A 14,415-nucleotide genomic window follows, 5' to 3' on the forward strand; every position below is an offset into this window, starting at 1 on the left:
CATATCTCGGCTGTCATGTCATCAAGCATCGCTGAAGGCCGTCTCAATTTGAAGGATCCATGGAAGGCAGCCTTTGTTTCGCGTCCTTTGTTTAACTCATTTTGAAGGATGCATCAAGTGTATCCTTTGCATCCTTCAATTACCCACAATCCTTTGCACACATGAAAAAGAACTGAGAACAAATTCCATTTGAGAAGCACCCATCCAGTCCACCTTTGTCCTAGAGAGGCTGCTCACTGCAGAGCCAATGGGTGGAGCTTGATGTCCAGATTCCCCTCGCTGGATGTAATAGGTGTGTTCGACTTGAAGTGGAGCTTCGACGACGGATCGGTGTATGACATCAAGGTACTGCCAGAGCGATTCCAAAGTATACGGAGCCATCTTTTCTCTAATCGCTCTCGCGGTACTTTGATGTCATACACCGGTCGGTCTGCGCAGCTCCATTTCAAGTCGAACACTACTAATGTGTGGAGGAGCTAGACGTTCCAACCACAGCCTAACCCTATAACCCTATCGCTAAATATAACTCCACCCATTAGATCTACAGAGGTGGAGCTGGACTAGGTCAAAATCCACCCATTAGGTCGACACCGCTTCAAGTCGAACACTATGCTGCGTCCCAATTCAGAGGCTTCATCATTCTAAGGCTGATTGCATCACAGCGGAGCGTGTTTTGAAGGCTCCTTCAAATGCAGCCTCCAAATGCATCCTTCGTTTCCCGCACAATGATGAATACAACAGATGGATCCTTCGCGACCTTGCTTAACTCAGAATTCATTCGGTGCCAGTGACAACAGGATTTATTTTTGAAAGACATTGCCAAATGACACTTTTAAAGGTAAGTATTGGGTTTCAACTGAAAGATTTTGTATTTTCAGTCATCAGATTCATCTACATTGTGACTTAGATTTAATCAACTGAAAACAGTGTCTGTAAAAGTGTGAACCAAATGGCCCACAGTCATATGGCCCATACAGACAAATGGCTCAAACCACTGCTCGGCCAAATACACCAAAATCTAACACAACTCACTCAAATATCTAACGATACAAAAGTAAAACAAAAACAAAAGAAAACAACAACTTAAAAGTGGTTCAAGTTTTGACCTATATCTTACTAAGATGTGATTATACTATTATATACAGAAATTAACCATGGTGAACATATTTAGACAGTTTGTGAACCCTGTTTTGTTTTCAGACAGTTTAATTTAACTTTCAAAAAAGTCTAGTAGCTAGGCGACAAGAACAATTCTCGGACTAGACGGACAGTCCCATTTAACAACGCTCGGTTCTGTCCGACCTTCGCAGCCTTCAAAGGATGCAGCCTCTGAATTGGGACACAGCTGAGCAGTAACACTTGTTTACCTAATTCCTTCAGCTCAAGACGCTTTGCGTGAACTTTGGGAGTAACTTGTAAACTGTTAAACTGTAAAAAAAAAGTTTCTCTCTATGAATGCAATATAACCATTTTTCTCCCATAATCTAAACCGCAGTATAGGCTCGTTAGGAAAAAAGTGGATAAAACAATGGAACTATTCTTGAAGCACTTTGAACTTGTAGATATCTGGTTAATAATTTTCTTCTTGTGGCATTAAAGTGCATGATGAGTCATGTCACCAGACACCAGCAATTTCACAGGATTACACACCTTTTCAAGTTGGTACTCACTGCAGAGTCAAATGACGCTCCTCCTCTCTGGACGTCTAATGGGGTGGAGGGATAGAGTTCTGGGTAGCGTTAGGGTGTGGTTGGATATTATAGCTCCACCCATTAGGCACAAATTACATTCGCTCCTCCTGTTTTAGATGTGGCTAAAAGCAATAAAAATACACATTACAGTTCAAAAGTTTGTTGTCAGTAAGATATTTTTTTTAAATAGATAAATGAATTATATTATTTAGCATAGATGCATTAAATTGGTTAAGTGATAGTAGAGACATTTGTAACAAAAATCTATTTAAAATAAATGCAGTTCTTTTTTTTTTTTTACTTTCTATTCATCAAAGAATCCTGCAAAAGCAGTTTTCATATCATGCAGCACAACTTAACATTGATAATAATAAGAAATGTTTCTTGATAACCAAAACCGCATATTAGAATGATTTCTGAGGGATCAAGTGACACTGCTGCAGAAAATTCAGCTTTGCCATCACAGGAATAAATTACTTTTTAAAATATGTACATCAAAAATAGAAAATATTAGAACAATATTGCCGTTTTTACCGTAGTTTTGATCAAATAAATTTAGTCTTAGTAAACATAAGGCTTTCAAAAACATTTTAAAAAATCCAAATCAACCCCACACTTTTGAATTATACTGCATCTACATACATGTAAACTAAATAAAATAATACAAAAACAGGAACTATGACAAAATGGCATTATCCAGATTAGAAAATGAAAACTCACAACAAGAAAACAAATATAGCCTGACTTTTAATTATTATAATCTTACTCAAGCAAATATATGAACCCAAACTACATTTTGATTGGTAAAAAGAGTATAGTTTACAATTCAGAGCTTAACTTCAAACATCAGTGCAAAACTTCAGTCATTATTCAGTCATGGCCTTGGGAAGAAATGTACAACTGTAAGCCAAATGCTGTTGCATTATTATTATTATATGATCAAGTGTCCGCCTTCACACATATATTATCATCAAAGAAAACAAAGAACCAAAATGGAGTCGAATACAAAACCATCTGTATAAAACATTTATAAACAAACACATTTTTTAAAAACCTCTTTGGAATAAAGATCCTCTATGTACATTTATATGGTCCTTGGACTCTACAAAATGACATATCCAGCCCAATACAGTGATTTAATCTTACGATTTTCTGTTAAGGTTAGTAAGCACATCCCTGCTGTTCAATTTCCTCCTCTGGAGCCACCGGCAGGATGACGTGAGAAATTCTGCTCCACAGTCCACTCAGTTTATCCACGTCCATTTGATTAAACTTTGCAGATTTATCTGAGGAGACAAACTTCTGTTTTACATGGTCATGTACCATGTCCTCAACTGCACTCAGACTGGCATTTCGGTCTATTTCATGCACCGAAAGCATCACAGTGAAGACAAGGAAAACTTTTTTGTAAGCCGCATTCTCATGGTCACAGTAACGATAGAATATGAGCGTAGATCCAGGAGGGAGCTCCTCAAAACGGTGCACAACAGCTGCGGGTTTATCACCTTCAAACGCTTCCTTAAGCGCTTCATCAATCTCCAGCTTGACCTGATCACTGTCTTTTGCTTTTTTGGTGGTCCCGTTGATTTCTAAGATTGAAGCGTTATGGAAGCTGGAGTACGTCGTGGCTAAGCTTCGAGCAAGGCAGCCCAGCGTCGTTTCAGCCTGAAGGCCAGCAGTAAGAATTACACTGACCGGTTCAGTGGGGCTGACCATCTCCAGGTGGCGCTTAAGATGTTTCCCACTCCTCTTCCAGAACACTGAACGCTGACTGGGAAAAAGTTTCTGTAAAGCAGCTAAGTCCAGACCAAATTTCTCTATGGTTTCAGAATGGGACACATCAGTTTGACGCAAAGGGAAGCATAGAAAGATCCAATAGGCCAAAAAGCTCAAAGCCAGGACTCCTGTCAGTATCAGAGAACACCAAAGAAGCTTGTTCCAGTACCACAACCAGCCTAGGAAAACATGCATAATAAAGCATAGTGAATGTGAGACAAATCTGCTTGTTTAAACTATGTGGAATGGATGAAGGACACAAAAAATACCTCGAGAGGAAGATACTGGGCTTGCTTTTGAGGTGACTGGTTTCTGCAAATTCTTCCATTCTTGAAAACAAAGTAAAGTAAAAGAATTATGATCTACAAATTCTTAAATATTAACCATTTTACTTTATTGGCTATTTTTCTTAATAGACTAAATTATGAATGTAACAATGATTATAATATGATTATCTTTTTTCAAGTAATAAAATAAGAGAATAGTAAGTGGCAAATACAAAACATAATTTTTTACCTTTGTTTTTGAGATGAGTGGTTGGTTTTGTAATGGGAAGCGTAATTGTTGGGTAGACATTGCTCATCCGGGGTGTAGATTGGTATCTGTTCCAGTTACCAGGACATGGGGCATCTAGTGATGGGATATAAACTTTAATCAACTAAAATTCATGAACAATTGTGATATATACAGTAAGAATGTTAAGTATCATAATGTGCACTTTTACCAGTGAACAATTTGCTTACTTTAATATATATAATTACAATATAAAGATTTTACAAACTTTTGGATTTCTCCATTGTGGGATTCTGATTCTGATATTTCAGGCTATTCTTATTTCTCAGTAAGGTGTCTTGTTGGTTTTCCAGTGGTACAGCACCCAAACTAGAGGGATCTGCAATGAAAAAGATACTTTGGAGTAAAATCAACTACAACTGACATATCTATGCATTTCAATGCAAATGAGTTGGAAACTGAAAGGTAATTTTCTTAATGATAACAAACCTCCAGATGTTGTGTTTGGTCTGTAGTTTCTTGTTTGCATTTTAGGTCTGTATATTTCATGGTCCATATGTTTTTGATGAATGGGCATTCGGCTGCCCAGTATCTCGTCAGTTTTCAGATTTTCTCCACATGCATAGGCAGGATGCTTGTCTACTGCCCCAGGCTGGTAGGAATCCACTGAAGAAATATAGCACCACCTGTTTAATATTATTTGACCTAACACTTATGCTTGTTTCTCAAATAGCATCTTACCTTTCAAACCGGGCTCATTGTCCTGCACAGCCTCCTCATCTGAGTTCATATCTTGATCCTGGTCTTCATCCTCACCCATCTCCACATCTGCTTCATCTGTGCGTTTAAATCCATCACCTCTCTCATTTATATCTCTTGCCTTCTCTGTCTCTTCAAGCTTTTTCTTCTTGACAGGGGATTCTGCATTGGTTTAATATAAATGAGTGCAAACATTAGAATAACAAATATGGTTTGTCTGAGAAAACAAAATGTTAGACTTTTTTTTTTTTTTCATTTCATTTGACGTACCATCATCATCCCCTTTCTCGAGGCTCTTGGACTTTTTGGATCCATTGATAGTACTGGATGCACCATCATCTTCCCTTATTTGCCAGGTTCTTTTTAGTTGGGGTCTGAGTTCAATATCAGCACTGTATAAAGCTTAGAGGACGTGGTTAAAAGCAATAAAAATACACATTACAGTTAAAAAATGTGGGGTCGGTACAATTTTTTTTAAATAGAAAAATGAATTCTATTACTTAGCATGGATGCATTAAATTGGTCAATATAAAGATTTTACAAACTTTTGGCCTTCTTCGTTGTGGGATTCTGATTCTGATATTTCAGGCTATTCTTATTTCTCAGTAAGGTGTCTTGTTGGTTTTCCAGTGGTACAGCACCCAAACTAGAGGGATCTGCAATGAAAAAGATACTTTGGAGTAAAATCAACTACAACTGACATATCTATGCATTTCAATGCAAATGAGTTGGAAACTGAAAGGTATTGTCTTAATGATAACAAACCTCCAGATATTGTGTTTGGTCTGTAATTTTTTGTTTGGGTTTTAGGTCTGTGTATTTCATGGTCCACAGGTTTTTGAGGAATGGACATTCGGCTGCCCAGTAAAAAATTATAAAGCTAAAGCCAAGATAAAGATAAGATAGAGGACGAACCGAGAAATTATCTTACAGAAATAACAACAGACGACAAGTTTTTGTTAAGTAACGTTAGCTTACTTTGTGCATTAGCGGAAACTGACACAGCGACAACCGATTTTGACGGGATCTTTATACAGACATATCAACAACTGCACATTGTGATCTTCAATAATAGCCTTATAAGAAATGTTAATGAAATGTTTACACTAAACGACTTGTTGAGAATATATTAAAATTATGTAGGCTAACTATTAGCTAATTAGCTTATATGCTCAAGCTAACCAGTGGATATTTTAACAATTTCGCCTAGTTAGCGAATCCAAGCTATATAATTCTAAATAACTTTACATAGAGAGAGGGAGAAGCTTTGGGAGAACAGTTTAGCTCCGTTTTATAAAGAGCATTCCGAGGTGCCCAAACGTATGAGACCATCTGAACGCAAATTGCGAAGCTTTACGTTATAATTTATATTATAATAAACCGCTGTAATAAACTTGATGTACGGAGACAATGACAATTTGATTAGCATTTTATTGATTTTTTAATAAAAAATACTGTAAAGACAGAGGAATGAGCCCAGAATGTAAACTCAAACAGCAAGGTTTACTAAGCAACGTTAGACTGTTTAACGTTTACTTAACAGCATACTGACAATGAAACCCCTAACATAAAATATATAATATATATTTACCGTGCATTACGGTATCGTACTTTTGGCATTAGATAATATTTATTGAAGGTAAGTAGCATTTGGCTCAATTTACTTTTCTGTAGTATTGAAGTCACGTTAAGAGTTTTATAAAGTCAAACCTGTCTTAGATGAAGTTCTGGCGCTTCTTCTCCTAATTGTAGTTCCATCTCCTTTAGAAATACCCGAATCCATTTGTTTATATCACACACTTCTTTTGACTAAACTTTTTACTTTTCCTATGCAGCTGAAACCGGAAAGCGGAACATGAAGGATGCTTTTCGTCGGAGCGACTTTAGTGGAACACAACTTAACTCCCGGAAATAGTTCACAATTACAGTTACTTTCATTTCACAAATGCGCCAGTAGGTCAACAGCATTCATTGGTCTTAATTTCTGCTTTATCTGTAATCCGTCACAAGCGAGTCAAAGGAAGTACATGGCAGATTCATTTATTAAGGCACGTTTATTTTATCTAATACAGCTTAGATAAAATACTTTTTGAGTATTCATCAAATATATTACACGTTCATCCCTGGTCAACCAAATCTACAGATTAAAAATAACTTTAATGTAAGACATAATTTAAATACAAAAAGATCTACATGAAAGCAAAGAAAATCAATACAAATGGGAAAATTACTTCGCTTTATCCTTCTATAAAATGTCAATCTGAAAAGTTATTTAGTGTGAAAGAAAGAAAATTGTGAGGACCATCATTCATACAGCAGCACATACAAATATGAATCTTTCAATTTTAAGTATGAGCCCTCATTTGTGTGGCAACACATTTAAAGTCGTAATAAAAAAATAATAATTAATTCTTATAACTATTTCAAAATGATTTACCACAGTCCCCACCACAGCCCTGATGTTCAATTCTCTCTTCTGCAACCACAGGCAAGATAAGATGTGAAATTCTGCTCCACAGTCCACTCAGTTTGTCCACATCCATTTGATTAAACGTAGCTAACTTGTCTGAGGAGACAAACTTCTGTTTTACGTGCTCTTGAACCATCTCCTCAACTTTCCCTAGACTGACATTGGATGGCACTTCCACTTCTGTATCAAGCATTACAGTAAAGGCCAGGAAGACGTCTTTATAAGCCGCATTCTCATGGTCACAGTATCGGTAAAAGATGAGAGTGGATCCAGGAGGGAGCTCCTCAAATCGGTGGATTACCGCTGCAAACTTTTTACCCTCAAAGGCATTTCTCAACTCTCTATCAATGTCCAGCTTGACCTGATCACTGTCTTGTGACGCTTTGTTTTTTCCATCAATGTTCAGAACCGATGAGTTACGAGCAGTGGAAAAAGCATGAGCCAAGCATTGAGCCAGACAACCAAGTGTCCTTTCAGCCCTGTGCCCAGACGTTAGAATAAGGCTGACGGGTTCTGTGGGCTGCTCAGTTTTTAGGTGGCGTCTGAGATGAATCAGACTCCTCCTCCAGAGTTCTGGCCGCTGATTTGGAAAGCTAGTCTTAAGTTTTTCCATTTCCTGATTGAACGCATCCACCACAATAATCTCTTTTGGTACAGGTGGAGTTGAGTCAGATAAATATAATTTACCACAAACCACAGATGCAAGGACGACAACAATAGCAGCACAAATCCATAACAGATCTGTAAGAAAAAAAATTATTAGACTGATATTATTGGCTGCTTCTCTGCGATAATCATTTGACAGTCATTCTTCATAATGGTAAAGACTTTTTTTAGTAAAGTAATTTCTTTATAGGCAGTCAGAATGGAGAGAACAACTCACTGTCATTTCCAACAACTCTCCTCTGTGGTTGGCTTTCTTGTAGAAATCCAGAAGACTTATGTTGTAGTGACTCTAAATGTAAAAAGCAAGGCAACAGCTTTTAAATGTAAGAACAAAATACAAATTTTCAAATTGCAACAATTCACCTAATCTATAAAAAATTGATTACAAAATGTAAATTTATAATATGGCAATGGCATAATACAGGAGAATCACTTAAAGTGGTAATTCACTGGAGACAAGATGGGCTTTTAATAAAACCTGGCTATCTATGCAGTAGAAACACAATATATATTTTTTGGATAGTGGAGCTACATGACTAGAAAAAACTGAGAAAAAGGGCTGTGGCATTCCCTTTGGTCAAAAACTTAAAACACTCATCATAATACACTTTTAAATTTGGCGCTGCCGCTGCCCTTCTGTCGATCCAACTGATCATGGACAGGAACACAAATATGCAGAAGTTCCACTGGTAGTTTTAACAAAAGCCCTGGAGCTGTCAAAAGTCTGCCAGATGACACAAAATTATACATTTTGCATCATGCGGCAAACTTTTGCTGACAAATGAACGAGAGTGCAGGTAACATGGAGAAAGAGTACACATTGTTCATTTACATAATACTACTGACATTGTTACATTACAAAACTGGCTGAAAATCTGTGAACTTGTTTAAGCTGACTTCTCATATAGTATTTTACCTTCCGAACTGGAAGTAGGTTCCTTCTCAGCTTCTGCATCCAAGTTCATATCTCGATTCCGGTCGTCATCCTCACCCATCTCCTTATTTTCTTCATCTATTTCTTTAAATCCATCACCTCTCTCATTTTTATCTCTTGCCTTCTCTGTTTCTTTAGAAGTTTTAGTCTCTGAAGGAGCCACAATTCTGTTGCCTATAAGAAAATAGCACAAAATAAAAAGTTAATACTTGACCTTTAACTCCCTGCATTTTTATATTTACCTGTTTAGAGACAATAATGACAAGCATTAATTCCGTTTGCTATACAACTGCTTATAAATGACAAAAATACACATTGATAGCAAACAAATGCAATAATCTGCTTCATTCTAAGAAAAAATACCGCTTTCTCTCTTCCCACTGTGATTGACTTTCTCTTTACCCTCTTTTATTGTAGATCCAGGTTCAGTGTGAGGGACGGTCCCGGTCCGAGGATCCTCTTTTTTCTCTTTACCCTCTTTTATTGTAGACCCAGGTTCAGAGTGAGGGACGGTCCCGGTCCCGGTCCGAGGATCCTCTTTTTTCTCTTTACCCTCTTTTATTGTAGATCCAGGTTCAGCGTGAGGGACGGTCCCGGTCCGAGGATCCTCTTTTTTCTCTTTACCCTCTTTTATTGTAGACCCAGGTTCAGTGTGAGGGACGGTCCCAGTCCGAGGATCCTCTTTTTTCTCTTTACCCTCTTTTATTGTAGACCCAGGTTCAGAGTGAGGGACGGTCCCGGTCCCGGTCCGAGGATCCTCTTTTTTCTCTTTACCCTCTTTTATTGTAGACCCAGGTTCAGTGTGAGGGACGGTCCCGGTCCTGGTCCGAGGATCCTCTTTTTTCTCTTTACCCTTTTTTATTGTAGACCCAGGTTCAGAGTGAGGGACGGTCCCGGTCCCGGTCCGAGGATCCTCTTTGTTCTCTTTACCCTCTTTTATTGTAGACCCAGGTTCAGCGTGAGGGACGGTCCTGGTCCGAGGATCCTCTTTTTTCTCTTTACCCTCTTTTACTGTAGATCCAGGTTCAGTGTGAGGGACGGTCCCGGTCCGAGGATCCTCTTTGTTCTCTTTACCCTCTTTTATTGTAGACCCAGGTTCAGAGTGAGGGACGGTCCCGGTCCCGGTCCGAGGATCCTCTTTTTTCTCTTTACCCTCTTTTATTGTAGATCCAGGTTCAGCGTGAGGGACGGTCCTGGTCCGAGGATCCTCTTTTTTCTCTTTACCCTCTTTTACTGTAGATCCAGGTTCAGTGTGAGGGACGGTCCCGGTCCGAGGATCCTCTTTGTTCTCTTTACCCTCTTTTATTGTAGACCCAGGTTCAGAGTGAGGGACGGTCCCGGTCCCGGTCCGAGGATCCTCTTTTTTCTCTTTACCCTCTTTTACTGTAGATCCAGGTTCAGTGTGAGGGACGGTCCCGGTCCGAGGATCCTCTTTTTTCTCTTTACCCTCTTTTATTGTAGATCCAGGTTCAGTGTGAGGGACGGTCCCGGTCCGAGGATCCTCTTTTTTCTCTTTACCCTCTTTTATTGTAGATCCAGGTTCAGTGTGAGGGACGGTCCCGGTCCGAGGATCCTCTTTTTTCTCTTTACCCTCTTTTATTGTAGATCCAGGTTCAGTGTGAGGGACAGTCCCGGTCCGAGGATCCTCTTTTTTCTCTTTACCCTCTTTTATTGTAGATCCAGGTTCAGTGTGAGGGACGGTCCCGGTCCGAGGATCCTCTTTGTTCTCTTTACCCTCTTTTATTGTAGATCCAGGTTCAGTGTGAGGGACGGTCCCGGTCAGAGGATCCTCTTTGTTCTCTTTACCCTCTTTTATTGTAGATCCAGGTTCAGTGTGGGGGACGGTCCCGGTCCGAGGATCCTCTTTTTTCTCTTTACCCTCTTTTATTGTTGATCCAGGTTCAGTGTGGGGGACGGTCCCGGTCCCGGTCCAAAGATCCTCTTTTTTCTCTTTACCCTCTTTTATTGTAGATCCAGGTTCAGTGTGGGGGACGGTCCCGGTCCGAGGATCCTCTTTTTTCTCTTTACCCTCTTTTATTGTAGATCTAGATTCAGTGTGGGGGACGGTCCCGGTCGCGGTCCGAGGATCCTCTTTTTTCTCTTTACCCTCTTTTACTGAAGATCCAGGTTCAGTGTGAGGGACAGTCCCGGTCTGAGGATCCTCTTTTTTCTCTTTACCCTCTTTTATTGTAGATCCAGGTTCAGTGTGAGGGACAGTCCCGGTCCCGGTCCGAGGATCCTCTTTTTTCTCTTTTCCCTCTTTTATTGTAGATCCAGGTTCAGTGTGGGGGACGGTCCCGGTCTGAATACTGCTGAGAAGTCTCATCTTGTCTGTGTCATACAACAAAAAGTATATAGTGTTGTGTGCATAACTGAGCGTAAACAGCACTATAAAACATTACAACAAATATTAAATCTGTATTAATGCCACACTTATTTTTTCTTATATATATATATATATATATATACACACACATACATACATATAACATTTTTATTAATGTAAAAAAAAAATTTATATGGCAAAATACCTTTATCTCAACAAGAAATTCAAAACGTACAATAATATCACTCAAAATTAAAGTTAATACTTGACTTCTGACTCACTGCATTCTTGTATTTCCCAGTGCAGATACCATTATGAAAACCAAACTTACCATCCTTATCTTTACCTCCAGTCTCTGGAGAACAATCAGCAGATGAGTCAACATCTGTAAAGTAGCAGTAGAAGAGTAGTTTTAGCTATTTATTCGAACTTATTCGATCCTAACCTGATTCCAATCCAATTCCAATTAAAAGTATTTAGTGTTGTGTGCAATAAATGAGCATAAACATCACTATAAACCGTTATGACATTAAATCTGTAATGGTCGACTTCATACACTTACGTAGGCCTACTCTATATATTTTTGTTGTATGACAAAGACAACGTTACACAACAATGATATGAAATGCAGTTTAAAAAAAACACACACACACTCTCTCATTCTCTGGCACACTGATCTGCGGTCCAGAAGAAGCAGTATATGATGTTTCACAGCGCAAGTGTGAGTGGCGCGTCAGCAGATAAAAAAAAAAAAAAGGGTTTATTTGGGTAGTGCTATAGGCTAGCCTCTTGTGTATTACATAAACTAAAAGAAAGTTAATCATTATGTTCTGGCTAGTTTACTTAAGTGTTTTTATAATAGGCTACACCATACTTTCACCCAAAAAGTAAAAACAATTTAAATGGGTAAATCTTCAGTAAATATTTTTGAGTTTTCATTTTCTTTTCTGACATAATCCAGTTCTTGTTCAAAAACACTGGACATGCTTATTCTGTGAAATATGGCCACTTTTTGTGTGAAATCATATTTATTTTGTCCATCAAAAGTGTCGGCGCCTAAACCCACGCTTCACTGCTCCCGGTGTGAATGCACTCATTGGTTAACATGCCCACCGGAAAAACTTAGGATAATAATAATGAAACAACACTTTACAAATTGCAACAATAATTCACCAAATCTAGTAATGAGGTTCTAAAATGTACACAATTATTTAACATGACATACTGCCAGTGAAATAGCCTAATTTATCTTAACAATAAATGTGAAATGTACAACTAATATCACACAAAATTAAAGTTAATACTTGACCTCAGAATGCCAACATTTTTATATTTCCCTGTTCAGAGAACATTTTGAAATCCAGATGTACCACTCTCTTTGGGTGCATTATCTGGAAATGCACTATACAAAGAAGGACTACATATAGCACTGTAAACTCCCTCTGTTAATCAATGATATAATGTGATGTAAAAATGCAACTCACTCTCATTCTCTGCAGCTCTGATCTGTGGTTGGTTGTCTTGTGCAGAAGAGGCGGTATGCTGTATCGATGCTAAATGCAAACACAGTCAAAAGCTTTTAAATGTAAAAATTAAACCACTTTTCAAATTGCTAAAACATTTCACCTAATCTATAGAAATTAGATTCCTAAATGTTGCTTAGTGTCTAGAAGGTTGCCCAGTCTTCTCTGTCAGATAAGGGAACAGCATATTGCATCAAATCTGTAGAATTACTTAAATCCCTAAAAACCACTTGAACAAACATAAATTCTATCATGAAGATCATGATAATAAAAGTTTGACTTCATGCAACACGTCACTTACCACCCTCTACTGTAGTTTTGTCATCTGACAAAGAACCACTAAATGGATCAGTCACTGCAGATGTTAATTCTGCATTTGAAAAGAGGAAAGGAGCAGTTCAGGGTTTTAAAGACCCATTAAATTATTTGAGCACAGTTTTCATTCTTTCTTTCTTGTTTCCTATTGTTGTTTTTTCATGCACTGGTCAATTTTGAGATTTGGGGCTATTTTGCTTCCATAATATGTCTTCTTTCAGGCTAGCGGAAAGAAAACATCCAAAATACACATCCAAGTGTTTATTTTAGTACACTTTATTTATTTGCATCTCTGGATTTCAATTATATTACCTTTAAAGGCCGTTTTCTCAAGATCTATTTCCAGAATTCTCCACTAAAGTAGCACTTGCATACATTAAACTTTCCAATTATGTTCCTAGGTTTTACAGAGGAGTTTGTTCATACATCATTTGCCTGATTTATATAACATTTTATTCATTAAAAACAGTATCTTTATTCTGGTGATGACAGTATTTTTTTCCTGGCTGTTGCCAGTATATTAAATCTAAAACATTTAATATGTCAGCAAAATGAAACAAGTTATGGACATGTATGCAGATTAGTCCACTTTTTAAATTAGCATAAAACCATTTTATATATTTACCACTGTCGACTTCGTTTGCCATTGCTCTTGCACAAATGCCTCCTTTATCAATGAGTTGTGTTAAAGCAGGGAATTTGAAATGGACCTGAATGTAGAAACAACACCACATAAACAAACTTATAAGCCACAAATGATCCAGTGACATGAAAATACAGACAGATAATAAGATAGTAGATTATAAACTGAAATACAGCAAACACAGACTTTGCTAAAAAATTAACGTTGACAGATACAGTTGACAAATACAGACAGATAATAAGATAGTAACGTTAGATTATAATGCTAAAAATCAACGTTGACACGTACAACAAAAACCTCTGAAACTTGTTCTAATAGTCTGAAAAACATACTCACCAATTATCTAGCTGGCATAACACAGATAATATTTCGGATTTTGCCCTATGTTCCGGACAACTCACATTCTCCAAATGCGACTGCGCCAATGTGGTTCCGGGTATCGCTAGGAACTGTTTGACTTTGTGAATTGTTTCCTTCGGAAGTTTTCTAAAGAGGGACGTCATGTGCGCAATAATAAATAAATAAATATTGTTTAAATATATTAAAATAACAAAGAGGAATTATTAATTGTTAAACAGACCCATAATAAACCAAAGCAGCATACACTGAAAGCAAAACCATATCTTAAATAAATTACTTACAAATAATAAAATTCCATAAAATCTACAGGGCTTAATCAAGTCACTCACAGTCACAAACCAAAGTTTTTCTAACGGTTTCAGTTATTTAATGGCATTCTTATTTTTCATAAAGCTTAACTAAATATGCAGTTTACAATACACTCTTCATTTTCTTAAAC

General features: G+C 37.7%; 1 protein-coding gene across 2 annotated transcripts; it reads right to left on the reverse strand.

Annotated features, from left to right (window-relative positions):
- Positions 1-1,990: 1,990 nt before the first annotated feature.
- Positions 1,991-14,060, reverse strand: LOC307173690 (uncharacterized protein). 2 transcript variants are annotated; one of them, XM_079897015.1, is made up of 13 exons: positions 13,953-14,060; positions 13,599-13,683; positions 12,960-13,028; positions 12,620-12,688; positions 11,467-11,520; positions 9,173-11,140; positions 8,931-8,983; positions 4,722-4,860; positions 4,470-4,646; positions 4,249-4,359; positions 3,984-4,097; positions 3,737-3,796; positions 1,991-3,646 (listed from the first exon to the last, which is right to left on the reverse strand). In XM_079897015.1, exons 2-13 carry the CDS (start codon positions 13,618-13,620, stop codon positions 2,853-2,855), a joined length of 3,630 nt encoding a protein of 1,209 aa, XP_079753141.1. In that variant the 5' UTR covers positions 13,621-13,683; positions 13,953-14,060; the 3' UTR covers positions 1,991-2,852. The 2 variants fall into 2 exon arrangements, with proteins under 2 accessions (XP_079753141.1, XP_079753142.1); XM_079897016.1 differs by lacking the exons at positions 1,991-3,646; positions 3,737-3,796; positions 3,984-4,097; ... (1 more) ...; positions 4,470-4,646; positions 4,722-4,860 and adding exons at positions 7,145-7,950; positions 8,093-8,164 and having other exon boundaries at positions 8,792-8,983; positions 9,212-11,140.
- Positions 14,061-14,415: the final 355 nt, after the last annotated feature.

This window comes from Squalius cephalus (genome assembly GCF_949319135.1).
Source record: "Squalius cephalus genome assembly, chromosome: 16".
Classification (NCBI taxonomy): Eukaryota; Metazoa; Chordata; class Actinopteri; order Cypriniformes; family Leuciscidae; genus Squalius; species Squalius cephalus.

Bases quoted from the DNA above. Each gene is read 5' to 3' on its own strand.
- LOC307173690 (XM_079897015.1), bottom strand. From the start codon at position 13,620: ATGGCAAACGAAGTCGACAGTG. The intron at 13,029-13,598 runs GTAAATATATAA...TTTCAAATGCAG, and splicing joins GGCAAACGAAGTCGACAGTG to AATTAACATCTGCAGTGACT. The intron at 3,797-3,983 runs GTAAAAAATTAT...TTTGTTTTCAAG, and splicing joins CACTCATCTCAAAAACAAAG to AATGGAAGAATTTGCAGAAA.